Here is a 22,224-nt window from a genome sequence, read left to right as displayed (position 1 = left end):
CATTTGTTGTTGATACATTTTTCTATAGACATTAAAAGTTATTTTGACTGGTAACTTTGTTGAATCGGGGAGAGTCTGCATGTGTATGTTAGATCATAAGGCCTGTCATTGAGGGGGGGATCACGGTGGCTAAGTGGGTAAGACGCTGGCTTGCTAGCCTGGAGGTTGGGTGTTCGATCCCAGATTTACTGGCGTGGTTCTCACTTGTCAGTGATACAGGACGGAGGGCCAGACAAGGACAGCTGTCTAGTTGTTCAGATGGGACGGAAAACCGAGGTCCCATGTACACATTGGCGTGCACGTAAAAGATCCCTTGACAGTTGGAATTCGATATAAGAGTAGGCCGTAGTGCCGCTGTCCGGGCAAAATTTCCCTCGTAGCACACAGTATGGTGTATGCCCGTCTTCATTAGCCCAGTTCGGAGCAGAACAGTAGGACGTTAAACCCAATTTCATTTCATTGAGGGGATGCTCGATTGTCAGCCCAGAACGTCCCGAATTGACAGAATTGCAATCGAGTGACGCGGAATTCAGTTCTGTCAGTCCCAACAATGAAGGTGGTGTGAGTAGAATCGTGACGTAATTAAACACAACAAATATTTTTCGGCTGTCTGGTTGGTTGAGATATTTTCTTATTCTGTCGACATATGCATTGTAGCCCAAAATACTCCTTTTCACTCGATTGTCACTATTTTGGGGATTGAGAGAATTCAGGAACGTTCAACTGAGTACCCCCCCCTGAGTCAAATTACTCTTGTTTCGATCCCAGCTTTGTGTGTGACAAGGCGTAGGGTCGTTTACTTTACTTTATGGGTTTTGAAAGGTCACTTCCCAATGCACAACTGAATTATTAACATGAAAGTGTAACCTTTTATCCCTGAAATTACCAGGTATATGTCTCAAATGGTGTGGTTTCAATCCCAGGCCTGTATATTACAAGGAGTGGGGTTGCCTGCCTAACCTCTTTTTCCTTACACTGCTAAAACCACCCTAACACTTGCACAATTTTTGTTCCCGCAATGTTGCACACTTCGGCATGTCAATGATTAAAGTCTTCGGTAAGAAGCCATGCCTTAGAGAGAATTTTGAAATTTTCAAAAATTTGGCATGCATTAACGTTCGTTCAATGTGCATGCCACTTACGTCAACACTGTGCAAAATTGGCGCGAGCACTGCCGACAGTGCGTATAAATACATTTCAGTGCGAGAACAATACTTAACCTATGCGTAAACATGTAGTGCCATTATGTCTCAATCCGGCCCATTTTTGGCTGCGCATTGCACCGAGAGTGCATATCTTATGGGTGTATAATGCGCGAACAGGGTGCAAATACAACTTCACATGAAATGGCACGCCTTGCCAAGATGCATTGCTCAGCATTGCAGTGACAAAATATGTGCAAGTGTCAGGGTGGCATTAGGAACGCTATATGCAAGCAATTAATTAAAATAAAGATGTAATATATGGTAGTCACAAAGCTAGCTTGTTTGTTTTGAGTGGAAGTTAAACACCCTTTCCTTCTCTCTCCAAACTATTGAAACAAATCAAATTTATCAAATTCCCTTCCAAAACTAAACAATCTCAAAACAATCAACAATTTTATTGAAGTAAGTTTTCCATTACTTTAAATGAATATTCAAAATTTAGAAAGAATGCTGTATTCCAAGGGCCTTATTCACAGAAAACTCAAACTAAAATATTTCAATAATGCAGCCTTTTCATTGGCTAAAGGCTTAAAATAAGTACTGGGATTTTAACCACCAACCCAATGAAAACCCAGCATCCTTAAAATATTTTAAGTTTTCATGAATAAACATGATCAATGTGGTTATGGATAACTGCCCATAATACAATCTGATTAAAATACAGATCTATATTCCGTTTCGTTTTTTATACTTTCGATGGCCTATAATACATGAAGATCTGACAAGTTATTATGGGAGTTCACGTCGGGGGTCAAACGAGTGACTTTTGACCCTATGATGTCAGACATTGATTAATCAATCAGCGTTGTCATTTCTAGTGGTTTACCCAGAGTTTAGTGCATAAAAAGGCCAAGAACTCGCCGTAACAAACTGTATTATTGGCTAATTCCTCACATCAAGTAGAACGCCTGTTATATAACACCTCTTCCAGATCCTAGTGTAGTAAAGACAAGTAAAATGAACTATAAAAACAAAACGAAATAGGATCTGTGTTTTAACCAGATTGCCAATAATATAAATGAAACAAGTAAAATAGGGACCAGAAACCAAGCATGACGTTATCGCTGCTATCTTCGAACTGATGCGCAATTGTCCAAGGAACAAGTGAGCCAAGTTTCATATCGATTGTACTTGAATTGGCAGTGCCTTAGCATTATTTGAAAAGTATCACTCCCAAGAAGAAAAAGAACAAGAAGATGAGTTCCTGGTCCGAAAATGAAGTTGACTATTTTCACAAGTCCCATATTGCAGTTGCCATTTCAACTAACTGTTGAACTTTTGAACTATCTGTAGTTTTAATGGAGAATTCAGGGGGAGATAATGCTGCACCCATACTGATGCCATCTTTTCTAAAGTTCATCTGGGAATTCTGACTAGATCGAGCAGAACAATGGAATTCTTTGGCACCTGTGTCTCTTAGAATTCTTTCTAAGTTCCTGGAACTGATTCCACCACCTGGATGAAAGATCAATGAAAAGGTCAAACAAAAAACCAAAAAACATGCACTTGTAAGAGAGAGAGAGAGAGAGAGAAAGAGAAATTGGGTTTGCATGGGCGTAGGGGTCTTTAGCAGTGGGAGGAAACTAGAGAAAACCCACGAGGTTGGACAGGCGACCCTACTCCTTGTCACGTACAACCAGGGATTCGAAACCATGCCAGTTGACTAAATGACAGGCCTTATGATACAGCGCGCACATGCTAACCATTCAGCCACCCCCCGCCCCATGCACTTGTAAAGTGAAGGAAACATATCAAAACATTAGTTATAAACTAGACTGTATACAATGCCTACATATATTAATAACAATTTGTTCCATTTTATCATACCAATGAAGACTCTACCATTTACTCAGTGGTGGGATTTTACTGTCAAGATTTATTGTTAATTACGTATTATTGCAAATTGTTGGCAAGGAAAATAGACTTTTTTCACTGGCTTCAATTGGAAGGTCATGTCAATAAATAATTTATTTACATTAGATAACAATCATTGTTAGGTGCTGGCTTATGAACCAGGAATTCCCCTGATCATTCGATGTTGGGTGAGAAAGTTCCTTTGAATTTTCATCCTGGTATGGAACAGAATCTAGTCGTTCAAATGGAACTAAAATGTGAGATCCCATTTACAGATTGGCGTTCATGTAAAAGAACCCGTGGCAGCTGGAATTTGATGAAGTGTGGGTGGAAATGCTGCCATCTGTACAGAATTTCTCTGACAGCAACCTGAAAGATGAATGCCAGAAAATGTGTAGGACTTTAAACCCCATTTGATTTCATTTTACTGACCTTAACATTATAACGACCCTTTTTGAATAGGCCTACTATTTAATTTCAATAAAGTTAATTTATAGAGACATTTACCTGGCATGACATTTATTCTTTCATTTGCCTAAAATAATAAATACATGAAATGTAACTAAAACAGACATTATGTAAGAGCTAAATCTGCCTATTGCAAGTCTTTCTTTGGGACTTAAAGGGACTATCCCGAATTGAACAGAGTCTCAAAAAGTTCGAGTACGTATGAAATTTAAGCGCCAAAATATAAAGGAATGGTGTATTTCAGCTCGAAATATTGAGGCATTTGGACGTGAACCTCAAAACTGCTTATCCGGACACGTAACCTTTTTAAGATTTTGGGTCAATTCTTTCGTTGGTTGACCTGATAATCGATTCCCGTTCCTTTAGAGGTTTATACAGTGAATGACCTAAGTGCTGTACTTGATAACGAAAGGTAAATTTCACCTACACATTATTCTTATAAAATAAAAGTCTAGTTTTATCTAGACACCGCAGAATACAGCTTGGGGCACCGGTCCCAACTTCTAGATTAAGACCGACGGGTTTAAGTTGTTTGAAAACGTATCAAATATATTGAGTTAGTTGCTCGGTCCTAAGGTAGAGGATTTTAAGGGATTTTAACACAAAAGTATCCAGTTTTATTCTCTGGAATATTAGCGGGATTGGCCCTTTAACTGTTATTGAAATTATCAATTAGACATTTATTAACATAACAAGACAATAATCAACTCTAGATGCCATCAGATGGCTCTGATTTTAAGTAGACTAGAACAGTTCAGCCATTTAATGATTTAATTTAAAAATGGAGAAGCAAGCCTAAGACTTGATAGTAGCAATTCTTTGTATCAAATCTGCTATGGTTCCTTTTACATGCACCTTGGTTTTTCGTCCCGCTACAACAACTGGCTTGAAATATCTTACAGCTTCTTCTCGGACCACGCTGCAATCCCCCACCCACTCCTTTTATAACAGGTTCACCATCTAAAGCTGTTGTATAATATTGTATACTAATTACCTGTGAGATCATTTGTTCTATAACAGGTGCTCCACCTAAAGCTGTTGTATAATATTGTATATAAATTACGTGTGATACCATTTGTTCTATAACAGGTGCTTCATCTAAAGCTGTTGTATAATATTGTATATAAATTACCTGTGAGATCATTTGTTCTATAACAGGTGCTCCATCTAAAGCTGTATTAGCTCCACCACTGGTCAGAACACGAGTAAAACCTATTCTTATTATCTTCTCTAATTCTTTCAATGGATTCATACACATATCTATTGCTGAAAATTATCAAAATATTAACTGACTTTTATTTTCGGACCTGGAAATAATGATTTTATATAAACTGACAATATGACAGGCACCATTAAATTAGTACCTGTCATTTTTATCTTCGTGCCAGACGTGTTAATAATACCAGTATCAATAGAAAAAATGACAAATTGGTGACTAATTTTAGCGAAGGCTTTACTGAGTACACGGTAATACCGGGTATGCGTATTTTACCGACATTCTATAATACCCGGTACTACCGGGTAGACACAATGAAAGGGTTAATAATACCAGTATCAATAGAAAAAATGACAAATTGGTGACTAACAACATGACAGGCACCAGAGGGATTGTGGCTGACAAAGTCTAAATTTGTTCCTGACATTGTCTTTGACAGGTGCCTTATTTCCAGGCTTGTTAAATTTGTTCATAACAAATTTCATTTGTCAATCTATCTGTAATCTCTTCTGAATTCGTTTTTGACAATCTTCTTCCATATGGATTGAATTACTGTGATAGTTAAAAGGACACACTTATTTAATCTTTTAGAAATCAACAAATCTCCATGGTATTTGGGTTGTTTTTGTGGGGGTGTTGTACTACTGAGTAAAATGAAATTGAATGGGGTGTAGGGTAATACTTTTCTGCATCAACAAGACTAAGAAAGACGGGCATACAACATGGAGTGTGTTATGAGTGAATTTTTGCCCTGATGTCTTTACAGCTTTCTCTTCTTTCGATTTCCAACTTTCAGGGTAAGGACCTTAGTTTATCATTCGATCCAAATGACTAGACACTTTTCCATAACAGACACTCTGTCCTGCACACAGACAAGCAGAAACCTGTTGGGAAAATCCTGGGATTGAAATCCGGACCTATTGGTTAGTGAGCTGGTGCCATCCACAACAAGCCACAGTGGCCCCTGAAGCATTGGCAGAAGGTTTGTCACAATAATTATTATCTAAATGAGAGTTTTAAATTTACCTCTGTGAAATGTTGCTGGGAATGGTCTGACAAGACCTACAAATAAAGAATATAAAAGCGATATATTATCAGCAACATGTTCAGTAAACGATACTTATTGTCAGGGTTAGATTAAAGGAGCTAACTATGGAAGTATTCTGTGTCAGAAAGACAAGAGGTGCCAAAATTGCATGTGAGGTTTGGCTGTCTTACCATTCATGTATATATAGGAACTATGAGAATTTTGAAGATTAAATTTGGTATTTGTCATCTGTAAGTGTAACAAGACTGATTGCACTGCATGTGCATTATTGTCTGACCTAAGAGTGCTGCTGCCATAAGATTTCTTTTGTCAATCAGGGTGAATTTTCTTGTTAATGTCTACGTGACAAGAAGTAGAGTAGCCTGTCTAACCTCATGGGTTTTGTTCGGGTTCTTCAGTTCCCTCCTATTGGTAAAGATCCCTACATGCAAGCGAATTAATGAAATAAAATTGAACCATATGTTAGTCCCAAATCTATCTAGTTTGTGTTGAGTGGGCGTTAAATAAAACCCATTTCTCTCTCTCTCTTTTATTTAATGTCTATGTTGAGGTGTCTAAATCTGGCCATTTATACATAAAAACTCTGTGGTTACATTAAGGTCTATTCAATAACACAATCTATACATGTATCTCTATTGGCCTGTATTAGTTCAGCAGATAGCCTACACCCCCCTCCCCCTCCCCCACCCCCACTTCCGAACCCCTCAGGTAATCAGGTATACTATGTTGGGTTTTTTTTTAGAATTTATTTTGTAAGTTACCATATAAAGTAGTAACCTACTCCATGGCTTATATACAGAAATATTCAAAAATTTCTTTACTTAGTAATTCTGTACAGCTTTCAACATCAACACTACCATCACTGAAAACACAAATTTCAATTGTTATCATGGCAAGTGACTGACTGTCCTGACCAAGCGAAATTGTATTAGAGTTAACATTTTGAAAGTATGACAGACCCTACCTATAACTCTTACCTAAGCCTAAACAGTTAGCTCCTATTAGCACCAACACCCTCTAGTGGACCTTGACAACAGACCCTGAAAGTGACTGACTAATAAAGAAACTGGTAACAGACGTTTTCAGCAACTAAAGTTTTTAACGTTAGTTAGCTCCTACATGTATTAGCACCAGGTAGCCCCTATTATATCCAGGTAGCCCCAGTTACTACCGGGTAGCTCCTATTTTTACCAGAAAGCTCCTATTTAACCTTAGCAGCATTCGCCTCTGTAATTGTGAAACATCAGTATTGGAGTTTTTGTTCTTTCCCATTTTATATACTTACATTTTCAGTATTCCAAAGACAAATCCATCAGCTTGAGCAGCTTTTAATTCCAGTATATCTTGTTTCATAACTTCTAATTCTTCTTCATCATATAAAAAATCCCCACCTCTTGGTCGTATCATAACAAATACTGGAATCCTTACATATTGTTTAATTACTTTCAGCATACCTAAAATAATAAATAAAATGAAAAGAAAAATCAAAAATCAAAAAACGATTTGGCTACCTGACAGTTGCCTACAATTATATGAACTTAATAAAGAAGCCGTATGTTAAATATATATCGCCCTACAACCTGTATTTTTTTTAAATTATACTTACCAACCGTCGGAGTTGTTCCTCCTTCCATTAAATTAGCACACAGCTCTAATCTTATAGCTCCTATACCAAAAGTAAATTAGAGTTATATTAATATTTAAATTGTTTGCTATTATAATTATAAACACAATTTTATATTCTTAAGCCAGGTTTCTATATATGTGTTTTCGCCAATTACGTGGAAACGGTACTATTACACCTGCATTAGAGAAACTTCTTCGCTACCAGGAAAACACCAAAAATACATGTACAAGGAAAACGGGCCTTAAGGCCTATACATTAAATTTTCAAGAGGTAAATGAATCAATTAATTATTTTCTCACATTTTGCTCATGCTCTAGCTTAAGGGGAGGCAAGGATCGACAAATGTCAATTTTGACTCAAATTATCGATTTTTTATATTTGCATATTTGTGATGTTCATTCATTTTTATTTCACTTGTAATTAAAGAAAATACATATAAAGTGGTTTATGATAGAAAAAATGCACTTTTCAACACTCTTGCAATTCAAATTTTGCTGTTTTACCTCTTTATGTCTTAATTTCTCAAAAAGTAAAATATCAACAGTTGACAACCTTACAAAAAATCGTTCTTGAAAAGTTTACAACAGATATGTCTGAAACTTACACACATACTTAAGTAATGTTAGTTCCATGCAAATAAGGATTTTCAGTACTCTAAATGAATTTTTAGTGTAGTAAATTGGCATTTGAAATCTCTCATTGAAAACAACATTTTTCATAATTTTTGTTTTGTTGACATAGAATGACATGTAAGGACACAATAACAACACTATATTGATAATTGCACAGAGAAATGTCCTAGGAACATTTTAAAAAAAGTTCCAGGCTTCTACCTTTGATACTTTCAGAGAACGATTTTTTTTAAGCAGTAAAAATGATTTTTTTTGTTTCCATGGTAACCAGTAAAGCAGATTCCCCCAAAACTGCCGATTAGCCTATTTTGTCGATGTGAACAATTCCTGAAAATTTCAAGTTGATAGCATTATTAGAAGCCAGTTATTTTAAAATTCATATTTGTCGAGCAGTGCCTCCCCTTAAACTACAATGGAGGTGCCCGACTCTTTACAGATTTATTTGGTCACTTACATGATTTTTTTTTAAGGGGGTGGGGGCGGGGGCCGCGGTGGCTCAGTAAGTAACATGCTGGCTAATTGCTAACCAGGTGGTCTGGGCCTGGGGCTCAACTCTTTTGCCAATATTTTGAGATAATTAACTCCGAAAAAACTCTTTGCTCCCTTCTCTTTGTAATAATAATTGAAACCATTTAAAACTTTTGTGCCCCTTAATTCACCACTAGCCAAGAATATGGTCATGTATAATAATAATATACAAAATAATACAATCAAGCTACTTTCACTTTACTAATATGCCTTGAGCGTGTTATTAAAATTTGTTATGAAGTCAAAATATGCATAATGTTATTATGATAAGTTATAGCTGTATAGGCTATATACCTCCAATCTCTGCGCCTTTCGCAGAAGCAACAGAATCAATACAAACTTCCATTTCAACGCGGTTCGGCTTGACAGAATGTAAACAAAAACGCGCCGGTTTTAAAACAGGAAGTTGGGAACTCCGTCCCCGGGTTATATAACTAAGCATGCGCAGATTACGAGTTACTATTTTAAGATTAGGGTTACTTCGAGTGTTGCATAAAGTAGCCTTAGTTTCTGAGAGCAAATCTGATTGTCATCACGTACAAAACTAAAGAGCATACGGCATGTATTTAACAACATCTTTCATCCGCCAGAACTTTCATAAAAACTCGTTTAAATCTGCATTATTGACTGTCAACCGAGGATTTCGTCATTTTACATCTAAAAACATTGCACAGCCACAGGTAAATAATAATAAGGCAAAACAACTGAAAGATCTTTAATAATGTTTGGTGTCGATAGATATTCTATAGACCCTATGATAAATGAAAAAGGATATAACATTAATGTGGTAAAAGACTTTTCTCACCTATTGTGTTTCCGCCTTTCGAATTCCAAGGGTTCATTTACGTGCCTATAGGAACTCGGTTTGTCACCCACTCCAAGCAACTTGACATTGTTCCTGGCTAGGCAGCCTTCTTGCACCACTGACAATGGGAAACCACTCTGAAAAATGCTGAGGATTTCTTATGGGTTAACACTAGAATCAAACCTGGTACACACATCCTGGGTGATCCACAGCAATTTAACGAGCCACATTATAGCTGCCCGCTTGTAGACTTTGTCTCAGATTCTGATAGTAGTCTGAAAAGTTATTCAGATGATGCAATGAAGCAAATTGCTTTTTTTGCCAATGTTCAACTCATTTTGGCCATGGACCTTATAATACATAAGATCCATGGTTTTGCTGAAAGTGACTTTTGAAGAATATATAAATATTGATAAGGCACCTGCCCTATTGATAATATTAGTTAGATTCTCGGATTGGAATATTAATCTTGAAGATTCTTTGACCATAGTAATTTCCAAAAAGTGTTCAGTTGAATAGATAGAAGTGCATATGACCAAATTTCAGTGACTGACTTGCTTGAATGGGAGGCACTGTGCGCAACTCGATCGTCTCACCACCCACAACGTTATTATATAACATTTTTCTTTTCTAGAATGTCTGCTCAAACTGCCAAAAGACAGTCAGATTAATCCATCCAAGTAGAATTTACAGTAATTATGTGAAAAATCTATTCACAACAAAATATGTAAGTTAATTTAATTTGATGTTTATTTTTATACGACAATATATATTTAATGGGTACATATATATTGTTGTCATCTCCCCTTTTAATCCGATTGAATCCATGCGAAGAAATTATCTTTTATCTACACATACCATTCATATTTGTTTTCTTAAAGATACATTCTGTAAGATTTAGATGAAGATCTCACCATTCTTGCTACAATACTTCAATAATAGATAATGCAAAATGAATATATTGAAAATTTCATTCAAATTACTTTATTCTGAGCGAAGATATTAGCCTTTAAAGGTTTGACAAGATGTATGCACTGATTGTAACCTCCGTACTGGTTGTTCAAAGCTTAGTCTTGCTTCACCGTTTTTAAATTAAATCATTAAATGCAGGGTTCCCACGGTCCTTGAAAATCCTTGAATATCCTTAAATTTAAAATTTCATTTTCAAGGTCTTGAATATCCTTGAATTTCGCGGAAATAGGAAAATATCCTTGAATTTCAGTTGAGATCCTTAATTTTGTTTCATATGTCTTCAATTCCTTTTAAATATGAGATTATAACGATAGTTGGTAATGTTTTATTTATTTTTAAGATGAAAAATTGTAACTTTAGGCTAAAAAATGTCCTTGAAAATCCTTGAATTTGACGTATATTTATCCTTGAATATCCTTGAAAAAATGTTTGACGAAGCCGCGGGAACCCTGAAATGGCTGAACCGTTGTAATCTGCTTAAAATCAGACTTATCAGATGGCATCGAGACTTGATTATTGTCTTTTCATGTTACTAACTAATTTATAGTTTATATAACATTTAGGGCCTAAAGAAATACCTGCAATAAGCAGATTTAGCTCTTGCACAATGCCTGTTTAATTAAATGTTGAACGATGAATTTGGGTGCATTTTAACGTGGATAATCCATGAAAAATTAGATATTGTCCAAAAACAATCAGCAACTTTAATAGAAAGAACTCACCATGAAAATAGAGAGAGAGGTGGGTAAGGAGCTTTTGACACAAACTAGGTCATTTCAGGAGTAACATATGCTTCAATATTATTTTTATAGGTCACTTATGCATAGGGGTCTTTAGCAGCCGACCCTACTCCTTCTCACGTACAAGCAAGGAATCGAAACCACACTGCTTGACTCAATCACAGACCTTACGATCTAAACCCCATGGGTTAAACCATTTGACCACGTACCCCTCCCCCATCTTGAAAATAAGAATTTTAACTTGTCAGATCAATTTACATGTATTACTTTCAAAAATATATTCAATCGGAAGACATAATTATAACACAGTTAATTTATTAAAAAAATATTCATACTGTTCAATTCATTCTTTATTTAAGTCATCAAGTTCCATTCAGAAATTTGTACAGTCTGTTCGTTATGCTGCTGGTTCAGCTACAGTAAATGGAGTTTCCTCCCCTCAAATACCCCTTCGAGGTCAGAAAATAGTAGGTGGCTGGTTGATAGGATGTGCTGGTATGGTATTTGGAGCTGTCATATTGGGAGGTGTTACTAGGTGAATATTTAAGTGGAAACAAGACAGAGATATGTTGCCAATATATCCTACCCGAAGATAATAATTGTCTCCAAATATTCAAAATGAAATGAAATGAAATGTGGTTTGATGTTCTACTTTCCTGCAGGACTAGATGTGTCTTATTCACTGAGCCACCGCAGCTCTTGTCCAAATATTTCTCAGATTCCTACGCTCAAATCACAATAGCAGGTTATATAAGAGGTTATTCGGTTCTGTTAATGCAGCATTCATAATCTAGAATATTTTGTATTATTCATTTAATTGTCCCTCTTTTTGAGACACAATATCTCTATGCTTCTGTTCAAGTTAGAATGTTCACACTTGGTGTACATGTAGGTAGATGTTTTGACAGAACTCGGTCATAAACCATTTGATTTGTAGATGCTTTGGAGAGGAGGGATGAAACATGGAGTATAGTTTCATTACATTAATACTTTGATCAAAGTTTGATAATGGGCATTTCTGCTCAATTTGGTACTTTATATAAAAAGTTAAATACACAAATAATTAATGAGAATACCCTCTATTTACTTTGAGAATGAGGTAAGGTCATCAACAACAAAAATGGTGTTATTTCTTTCTTTTTCAGATTAACAGAATCTGGATTATCAATGGTGGATTGGCGATTATTGAAAGATATGAAACCACCAAGTTCTCAAGAAGAATGGCAAAATGAATTTGAAAGATATAAAGAATTTCCTGAATATAAATAGTAAATTATTACTGCCCTCACATGTGTTACAAATTTGACTTTCACTCTAAAACTACAAACTAATCTTTATTTATCTAAAATGTTCTTAATTCACTTTCCATTTAATATACTAAAATATACAAGCATACTGTATAAACCGGAAACCCACCATGACATCATTGCAGCCATCTTGAAGTTGTGACATATTAAAAATCAAAATCCATTAATCAAAGCACAATTGTCCAAAGAACAAGAAAGTCAAGTTTTATATCAATCCTACTTGAATTGACAGAATCTTAGGCTTTTTTATTTTTAAAGAGAAACGGCCCAAGAAGATTACCAAGTGTATGGTATATTATTGGTCTGTCAATTCTTGAATCATTTTCTCTGTATATTTTCAGTGTGTCAAAGGAAAAGGAGATGACATTAAACCATTTTAAATTTATTTGGTATATGGAATATTCACATAGAATGTGGGGAAGAGCAGTTGGTTTAGTCTTTGCTTTACCAGCTTTGTATTTCCTCAGGAAGGGCTGGATATCTAAGGCTATGAAACCTAGATTAGCTATTTATGCATCACTGATTGGATTCCAGGTAATGAGAAAGAATATCAAGTTAATTTTTTGCATGACTCAATGAAATTTAATATCCTGCAGCAGGATATACAGTTTATTTAACCAGCATATTGTTTTTTTAAAAAATTGTAACCAATTGTATTAAAGGTGTTTCTTAAATAGAGTATGGGATTGTTACTATATAAATATTGAGCTAAAAATGTATAAATCTGAAGAATGGTGGGTGTACTGAGGGCGTATTAATGAGGAAAGAGTATGTTTCATCATCCTTGAAAGATATTTGATATACTGATGATAACTTGCCCTTTGTTCAATTTTGAATCGTCTTTGTGGATTTATCTAAATATCTGTTACTGAATGGTGACAGATTTAATGAAATGCATTAAAATTTATTTATAGTCACAAAAGTATTTGATCTCATTGATTGATCTAAGCTGCCGTAAATAGAATAGGTAGGCCCTTGAAATTCACATAGACCTCCTACTTTTTATGGTTGACTTTCTTTAGTAAATGCGGGGTTGGATGGCCGAATGGTTAGCATGTGCACGCTGTATTATAAGGTCTTTCATTGTGTCAACTGGTTTCGATTCCCCGGTTTAACGTCACAAGGAGCAGGGTCGCCTGTCCAACCTCATGGGTTTTCTCTGGGTTCTTCGGTTTCCTCACACTGCTAAAGACCCCTACCACAAGCAAATTATTGAAATGAAATTGAAACATATGTTAGTCCCGAAATGACCTACATACAAGTACATGAACCCTAGACAAATTCAATGGTTTGCATCAGTTATTTCCAGACTTTCACACTTGCTGTGCTTGTTGTCCCCCACCTTTATAAAAGAGCAAGGAACTATCAAAATGGGTTCTTCCATTTGTCTGTCCATCTGTTTGTCTGTCATGCTTTTTGGAACACAACATCTCAGACTATGCTTTGGAACTCAATAACTCAGATTTTAGTTCAATAACGTTTCTCAAATTTTGTATATGTACCTTGACTAAGTTCAATAATGAGCAGGGGGTGGGAGATAATCAATTTAATTGCTTGACACATTATGAAAACTTAATTGTAGAAATAATAAATGGAAGTCATCTATATATTTTGGGATTAAGGTGGGGAACATTAGTCTCTGCTGTTAGATATGAACCCTATGGAAAATTAGAATTGCACATCAATTATTTACTTAGTTATGGCCCTTGTCATTGAAACCTCATGAACGAGATTTTTTACACGCCCACATTTTCATGTGGACGTATTATGTTTGTGGACACTCTAGAGATCACAATTCTTATTCGATTTTGACGAAACTTGAAATGTAGGTTTATCTCCAAAAGATCTCGGCTGCTTTCGATATTGGCATGTATCGGATCGAATTATGCCGTATTATGCCGTCGCCCCTGTCCGTCCGGACATCCACAATTTGTTTGTGGACACTCTACAGGTCACAATTCTTATCCGATTTTAACGAAACTTGAAATATAGGTGTATCTCCAAAAGATCTCGGCTGCTTTCGATATTGGCATGTATCGGATCGAAACTTCATGGATTATGGCCCCTGTTTGTACGAAAAATCTCGTTTTTGGCTTGTGGACCCTATAGAGGTCACAATTTTTATTCGATTTTGTTGAATCTTGAAATGTAAGTTTATAACCCAAAGATCTCGGTTCCTTTCGATATTCGCGCATATCGGACTGTAACTTCCTGAATTATGGCCCCTGATTGTACGAAAAATCGCAGTTTTAGCTTGTAGACCCTATAGAGGTCATAATTTTTATCCGATTTAAAAAAACGTATTATTATATCACCGTTACACCATAAGGACGACTGAGTTCGAATTTCGTGAAAATCGGCCTAAAATTGACAGACAAAATGGCCGCCGTTCGTTCTCAAATAGCGTAAAAATATGGTATATCAAGGTTGTGGACCCTATAGAGGTCACAATTTTTATCCAATTTTGTTGAAACTTGAAATGTAAGTTTATAACCCAAGGATCTCGGTTCCTTTCGATATTCGCGCATATCGGACCGTAACTGCCTGAATTATGGCCCCCGATTGTACGAAAAATCGCGTTTTTAGCTTGTGGACCCTATAGAAGTCATAATTTTTATCCGATTTTATTATATTATTATATCACCGTTACACTCTAAGGATGACTGAGTTCGAATTTTGTGAAAATTGGCCCAAAATTGACAGACAAAATGGCCGCCCTTCGTTCTCAAATAGCTTTAAAATATGGTATATCAAGGTTGTGGACCCTATAGAGGTCACAATTTTTATCCGATTTTGTTGAAACTTGAAATGTATGTTTATAACACAAAGATCTTGGTTCCTTTCGATATTTGCGCATATCGAATTGTAATTTCCTGAATTATGGCTCGTATATGGTAAAGATGATGTATATTTTTATATTTTATTAGCTTGTTCTCTATCCATCTCTCGAAAATGTGGGCGTATCCTGCCTGGCAGCCGCTGGTTATCCGATTTTGTTGAAACTTGAAATGTAAGTTTATAACCCCAAGATCTCGGTTCCTTTCGATATTCGCGCATATCGGACCGTAACTTACTGAATTATGGCCCCTGATTGTACGAAAAATCGCGTTTTTAGCTTGTGGACCCTATAGAAGTCATAATTTTTATCCAATTTAAAAAACTGTATTATTATATCACTGTTTACTCTAAGGACGACTGAATTCGAATTTCGTGAAAATCAGCCAAAAATTGACAGACAAAATGGCCGCCGTTCGTTCTCAAATAGCGTAAAAATATGGTATATCAAGGTTGTGGACCCTATAGAGGTCACAATTTTTATCTGATTTTGTTGAAACTTGAAATGTAAGTTTATAACACAAAGATCTCAGTTCCTTTCGATATTCGCGCATATTGAATTGTAATTTCCTGAATTATGGCCCTTGATAGTAGGAAAAATCACTTTCTTGTTAGCTTGTTATCTATCCATCTCTCGAAAATGTGGGCGTATCCTGCCTGGCAGCCGCTGGTTATCCGATTTTGTTGAAACTTGAAATGTAAGTTTACAACCCAAAGATCTCGGTTCCTTTGGATATTCGCGCATATCGGACCGTAACTTCCTGAATTATGGCCCCTGATTGTACGAAAAATCGCATTTTTAGCTTGTGGACCCTATAGAGGTCATAATTTTTATCCGATTTAAAAAACTGTATTATTATATCACTGTTACACCCTAAGGACGACTGAATTCGAATTTCGTGAAAATCAGCCCAAAATTGACAGACAAAATGGCCGTCGTTCGTTCTCAAATAGCGTAAAAATATGGTATATCAAGGTTGTGGACCCTATAGAGGTCACAATTTTTATCTGATTTTGTTGAAACTTGAAATGTAAGTTTATAACACAAAGATCTCAGTTCCTTTCGATATTCGCGCTTATTGAATTGTAATTTCCTGAATTATGGCCCTTGATAGTAGGAAAAATCACTTTCTTGTTAGCTTGTTCTCTATCCATCTCTCGAAAATGTGGGCGTATCCTGCCTGGCAGCCGCTGGTATTATGAAATTTTGAGGATTGATGACCAGTTATTGGATAAACCCTGTTGGTCAGTGATAAGGATGAAATATTTCTTTCTCAAAATTCTGATTCAGTATATGGTTAAAAGATAGTATATATGTTTATAAAAAATTATGTTTATCTGGACTAGTGTATAGTAAATATGTTTATATTTTATTAGAGTTTTCCGGTATGGGCTCGTATATTATTAGGGTTTTTTGGGCTGGTGTATGGTAAAGATGATGTATATGTTTATATTTTATTAGGGTTTTCTGGGCTGGTATATGGTAAAGAGTGGATTAGTTGAGAAACCTGAATCTACAGATATACCTCGAGTTAGTCAGTATCGTCTAGCTGCACATCTGGGTTCAGCACTCTTCCTCTATACTTTGTTTCTATATGGTGGACTTGGTCACCTAATCAAACCAGTACAGGTACCAGTATATCTAATATATATTATGAGTTAAATTGCAAAACGTCCCACTTTTATGCACTATACAGCTAATGAAGACAGGGGTATGTCATATAGTGTGCTATGGGGGACATTTTGCTCAGTTCCAACTGTCAAGGGTTCTTTTACATGTATGCCAACTTGTTCCCATGAACTCAGTTTTTTCATCCCATCTGAATGACTAGATGTTGTTTCTTGCCAAACCCTCTGTCTTGCACCACTGACAAGAGGAAACCACATGGTTTTGATCCCAAGGTTGTACATGACAATTTTTGAGTCTTTCAGTCCTTGTTTGTCATGAGTTGTTGTTAAACCCCTTTTCTCCCTCTTCACCCTCTTCTCTCCCCAGTTGTATGTGACAAGGAGTAGGGTCGCCTGTCCAACCTCGGTTTTCTCCAGGTCCTCCAGTTTCCTCCCACTGCTAAAGACCCCTACGCACAAGCGAAATTAGTGAAATAAAATTGAACCATATGTTAGTCCCGAAATGACTTAGTTTGTGTCTAGTAGATGTTAGACCCCATCTCTCTCTCTCTCTCTCTCTCTCTCTCTCTCTCTCTCTCTTTCACCCTCTTCTCCCTCATATTTTAGTTTTTGTAAACATTGGATATCTTGAAATATTTAAACTTTTATATATAGACTTGTATTTATTTTTACCACCATGATATTAAACATGTTTCTTGGGTTTTTTTATTACAGTTACCAAACACACCACAGATAAAGCGGTTACGTGTTTTAACACATGGTGTTATGACTTTAGTATTTGTCACAGCATTATCAGGTATTTCAATAAAGATGTACTTTTTAAAAAAAAACAAAAAACAACAGGAAACGAGGGATCTCCGTATGCAAGTTTTAAGGGCTTTTGTATGGAATTTTGCACCACACCAGTTCCACAAGATTGTTTCCAAAATTTATTCTCAGACTTTCTTATCTCCCTGTGTGGTAGTACATTAAAAAAAGACTTTTGACCAATTTTGATAGTGTTCTTGGTCTGCGCTGTATTTTACCACAAGAATTCCACATATTATTTGACTTAGAAGAAAATAAAATTGTATCCTTGTGTAGTACCGCATTCCACAAGATATTGCACTAGAGTTTCAACCAAGACTGTACAGACTAGAATACCAAAAAAAATCTTGGATTAGATACCAGAATTTTATGTAAGAAGGTTGTTTTTATTAGTATAAATTACATCCTTCTCCTGTTATTTTCTGTAGATGGGCATAGATAGAAAAGAAAAAAAAGTATTAAGTTATCTAGAAGGATTATGTTTCTGGGTATATGGTAAACATGGAATACTTTGGTTATTTTAAGATACATGCTAGGATAAACTACTGATGTTCAACAAAATGAATAGAAAATGTTTCATAAGTTTTTCATGATCCAATTTTCCAGGTGCATTTGTTGCTGGATTAGACGCTGGTCTTGTTTATAATTCCTGGCCAAAAATGGCTGACAAATGGATTCCAGATGACATTGGTGCTTTTGATCCAAAATGGAAGAATATCTTTGAAAATCCAACAACTGTCCAATTTAATCACAGACATTTGGTAAGTTCATCTGACTAAACATTTAGTAACTTCATCTGACTCAGACTAAACATATTAACTACATCTGACTAAACGAATTTACTATATCTGACTTTGACTAAACATATTAACTACATCTGACTAAACATTTTGTAACTACATCAGACATAACAATTTGTAACGACATCTGACATAACATTTCATAGATTCATCTGACTAAAAATTTCCTAACTTCATCGGACTAAACATTTCCTGACTTCATCAGACTAAACATTTAGTAAGTTCAGCTGACTAAGCATTTAATAAGTTCAACTGACTAAGCATTTATTAAGTTCATGTTGGTAAACACTTAGTAAGTTCAGAGGTTATAATTGTTATTGTGAAAGATAATAATTGTTTTTCTCTGAGAGTATATTTGTTATTGTCAAGGAAGTGTATAATTGTTATTAGTAATGTTATTTCTTCTTGTCAATCAAGTCCTTATTTTGTAAGACAAGTAACATTGTTATTGTTGCTGTTACTTGTGCTAAAATCTATAAAGTTTTTATTTCTCTTTTTTTTTTAACAGGCTGAATCTACAGTAGCGGTAATAGCTGGTTTTTGGTGGATTTGTCGTAAAGCTCCCTTACATCCTCGTGCTAGATTAGCTGTTAACTGTTTGTTAGGAATGTCGCTAGTACAAGTAGGTCCATCAAAATACATGTAATTATTTCCCAAAAACTTAGGAGGTGCACAGAATCAAAGGGGTCTGCAGAAAAAAGGGGATCCTCGAATAAATAAAGTACTCAATTGTTGGTATTCCAACAATGAATTTCAGTAGCTTATATCAGAGTCACAATTAATACGTATGATGATATTCTTGCTATAGGTTGATCTACCACCCACCTTCATTAGCCCAGTCAGTGCAAAACAGTAGGATGTTTAACCTCATTTCATTTCTGATATATAACATTTTTGTCCAGAACATATATAAATAATTTTTTCAGATTTAAGTCTCCTTGGGTCATTTTAAGTCACAGGAATCTCTTGCAAACAACAATATCGTGATAGATGAATCTATCATAGGAATAACTGTTGAATAATGGTTCGATTCAGTTCAGTATTTAAGATAAAACTTAAATTGACCTTATTTCCAATGGGGGTGGGGTGGGGGATCTAGTGGTTTAACATGACCTTGTTTGTGTCGAGTGGACGTTACACCTCATTTCTTTCTCTCTTTTTTATTTCAGGCAACTCTTGGTATTTCTACATTGTTAACCTACGTACCAACATCACTGGCTGCAACTCATCAATCAGGATCTTTGGTTCTCCTAAGTTTTGCCGTCTGGCTAGCCAGTGAATTACGACGATTTCCAAAATAAAGACACTGTGATCTGACAATTGGTGAGAACTTGTACAGTGAAATCCTGCTCAACATCTGCCTCAATATTACTGGCGGCTGACTTATTCGACCATATTTTAAAGATGCATTATGTAAGATTTAGATAAAGAGCTTGGTGTTCTTGCTATAATAGATGATGAATAATGAATGTCTTGAAATTTTCACTCAAATCAAGTTATGTTTGTTAGAAGATATAGCGTAAGCAATGGTATTTAATGCCAGGGGCTCGTTTATTGTTATTTTTTTTTAATCTCGCGGATGTTTAGATCCAGTAAAATCTCAGCCTTCGGATGTTCTAGAAAGCTGATTATAGGCTTGTCATGTTAATAAATGTTTAAATAATAATTTATATAACATTTGTAGGCAAAAGAAAAATCTACAATAGGCAGATCTAGCTCTTACATAAAGCATCTTTAAAGAAAGTATGAAATTTGTATCCAATTTATCTCAGCCCTACAATTGGTCTCTATAGCCAGATTTCACTGTATCGGTTTACATATGAAAAATGAAAAGAACCAGTGATTTGATGTGTGATAATTTAAGGCATGGTTGTGGCTGCAGACTTCATAAAGACAATTTTTGGAAATGGAAATTAAAGTTCCCTGTCCCTAATACAATTAAGACCGGTAGAACGTATTAGTGTAACATTGTTCAAAAACGTAAAGAGCATTATTCAAAAACATTATTCAAAAAGAATTCTGGAAATGTGAGACGAAGTGGGACAACAACAGTACAGATAACATTCCGCGGTGTTATTGCGGTAAGCAGTGGAAACCCAGGAAGACATCTGTTTTTCACAATAAAATAATAATCATAGAGTAACAGTGTAAATATGATGGGCGTTAATCATTGAGAATGTTTTAATTTTTTATTTCTTTAAATAAACCCCACCCTGCTCAGCTACATACAAAAAATTGTAAAACACAACTTTATGAGAAAATTGTAACTGTCGTGTGCTTTATACTTTATCATCAGATGATGGGATGGGATTGGCATTCACAGCACGAAATAATGACATAGACATGTGTGATATCACAATTAATACTTTGCATCAATGAAATTGAATTACAATGTGATCTTATTAATTCATAATAAAAATTGACATCAAACCAGGTGTTGGATTTCTCTCTTTAAAAAGCTCAATGTGTATGTATGCCTACTTAAAGGACAATATTGGTGTCAGTCATTATCATATATGTGAAAGAACTGGTTAAACACATTCCAAATATTATTTTATCACAGTGATCATTGCTACGATAGCTGTGGAATCAATGTTTCAGAAATCGGAAGTGACGAACGCAAAAGGAAAACACAAGTTATCCCTCTATATGACTGATTGAAGTGACGGGTGATAACAGGTACATGGGCGAATTTTTGCCCACTAATAATTCTTTCGAAGACCAAAAGTTGTTGTGAGAGACCATGAAAGGATATCTGACAATTCATAAAAAAATTGACTGTTACTAGATAAGAGAACATGAAAGAAAAATAGAAAAAGTCCGTGCATTACCATGTTTTTATAAGGATAGAATGAATAAACACGCGTGAATGTACGGACTGTTTCTATTTTATTCTTGTTCTCTTATCTAATGACATTCAATTACTTTTTGGAATTGTCAGATATACTCTTACAGTCTCAGATAACAACTTTTGGTCTTCGAAGGAATTATTAGTGGGCAGAAATTCGCCCATGTACCTGTTATCACCCGTCAGTTCAATCAGTTATATAGAGAGATAACCTGTGTTTTCCTTTTGCGTTCGTCATTTCCGATCGTTGAAGCATTGATTACGCCTCTATCGTAGCAATGATCTCTGTGATAAAATGATATTTGGAATGTGTTTAACCAGTTCTATCACATATGTGATAATGACTGGCACCAATATTGTCCTTTAATTTAGAGACGATGATGGCATCATGCATTGTCAGCTGTCAAATTTCCTTAACAGGAGCCTGGCAAACCCCCTCCTGCAAAAATTTCTGGATCTGTCCCACCTCAGGGGCGTTGAAACTTTGAAACCCAGGATACAAAGCAATACATTGCGTCCCCTTCACTTAACCCCTGGTCAATCAGACATTGCAACATTAAAGACTGTATGCATGATATTAGCTGTATACAATCCCATGTAATCTACAATATTGTGAAAGTTAAAACTCTAATATAATTACCAGTCCAAAAACTGTTCAATTCCGTTCAGTATTTACAAAGAAATTGAAATTTCCATGGATCTGTGCTGTTCCCTATATAACGAACCCGGCGCCATCTCTATTTGCCGTAAACCAAAATTTTGGGGCTGTTTTAATCCAACTGAATCCCAACTAGGATATTATCCAGCATTGATATTTTGATTTTGTTTTCTTAATTAAAGTAGGAAAGTCTCTAACTCAATACCACCCACAGTCTTCGACACTGCAAACACGACTTACTGGTC

The 22,224-nt window shown here is 35.6% G+C and overlaps 2 protein-coding genes across 3 annotated transcripts; one reads left to right on the top strand and one right to left on the bottom strand.

Annotated features, from left to right (window-relative positions):
• Positions 1-1,585: 1,585 nt before the first annotated feature.
• On the bottom strand, positions 1,586-8,990 carry LOC126815259 (copper homeostasis protein cutC homolog). Of its 2 annotated transcripts, none has more exons than XM_050540824.1 (8): positions 8,873-8,990; positions 7,398-7,457; positions 7,077-7,245; positions 6,613-6,653; positions 5,770-5,805; positions 4,660-4,793; positions 3,567-3,594; positions 1,586-2,660 (listed from the first exon to the last, which is right to left on the bottom strand). In XM_050540824.1, the coding sequence occupies exons 1-8, from the start codon at positions 8,922-8,924 to the stop codon at positions 2,437-2,439; spliced, it is 744 nt and encodes a 247-aa protein (XP_050396781.1). In that variant the 5' UTR covers positions 8,925-8,990; the 3' UTR covers positions 1,586-2,436. The 2 variants fall into 2 exon arrangements, with proteins under 2 accessions (XP_050396781.1, XP_050396782.1); XM_050540825.2 differs by lacking the exon at positions 1,586-2,660 and adding an exon at positions 2,723-3,428.
• A 56-nt stretch (positions 8,991-9,046) lies between these two features.
• Positions 9,047-20,903, top strand: LOC126815294 (cytochrome c oxidase assembly protein COX15 homolog). Its single transcript, XM_056099669.1, has 10 exons — positions 9,047-9,258; positions 10,018-10,110; positions 11,455-11,630; positions 12,241-12,363; positions 12,744-12,936; positions 16,700-16,867; positions 17,581-17,662; positions 18,280-18,434; positions 18,982-19,095; positions 19,643-20,903. The coding sequence occupies exons 1-10, from the start codon at positions 9,139-9,141 to the stop codon at positions 19,772-19,774; spliced, it is 1,356 nt and encodes a 451-aa protein (XP_055955644.1). The 5' UTR covers positions 9,047-9,138; the 3' UTR covers positions 19,775-20,903.
• Positions 20,904-22,224: the final 1,321 nt, after the last annotated feature.

This window comes from Patella vulgata, chromosome 3, assembly GCF_932274485.2.
Source record: "Patella vulgata chromosome 3, xgPatVulg1.2, whole genome shotgun sequence".
In the NCBI taxonomy this organism is placed as follows: Eukaryota; Metazoa; Mollusca; class Gastropoda; family Patellidae; genus Patella; species Patella vulgata.
This window is presented reverse-complemented; position numbering and strand designations above follow the sequence as displayed.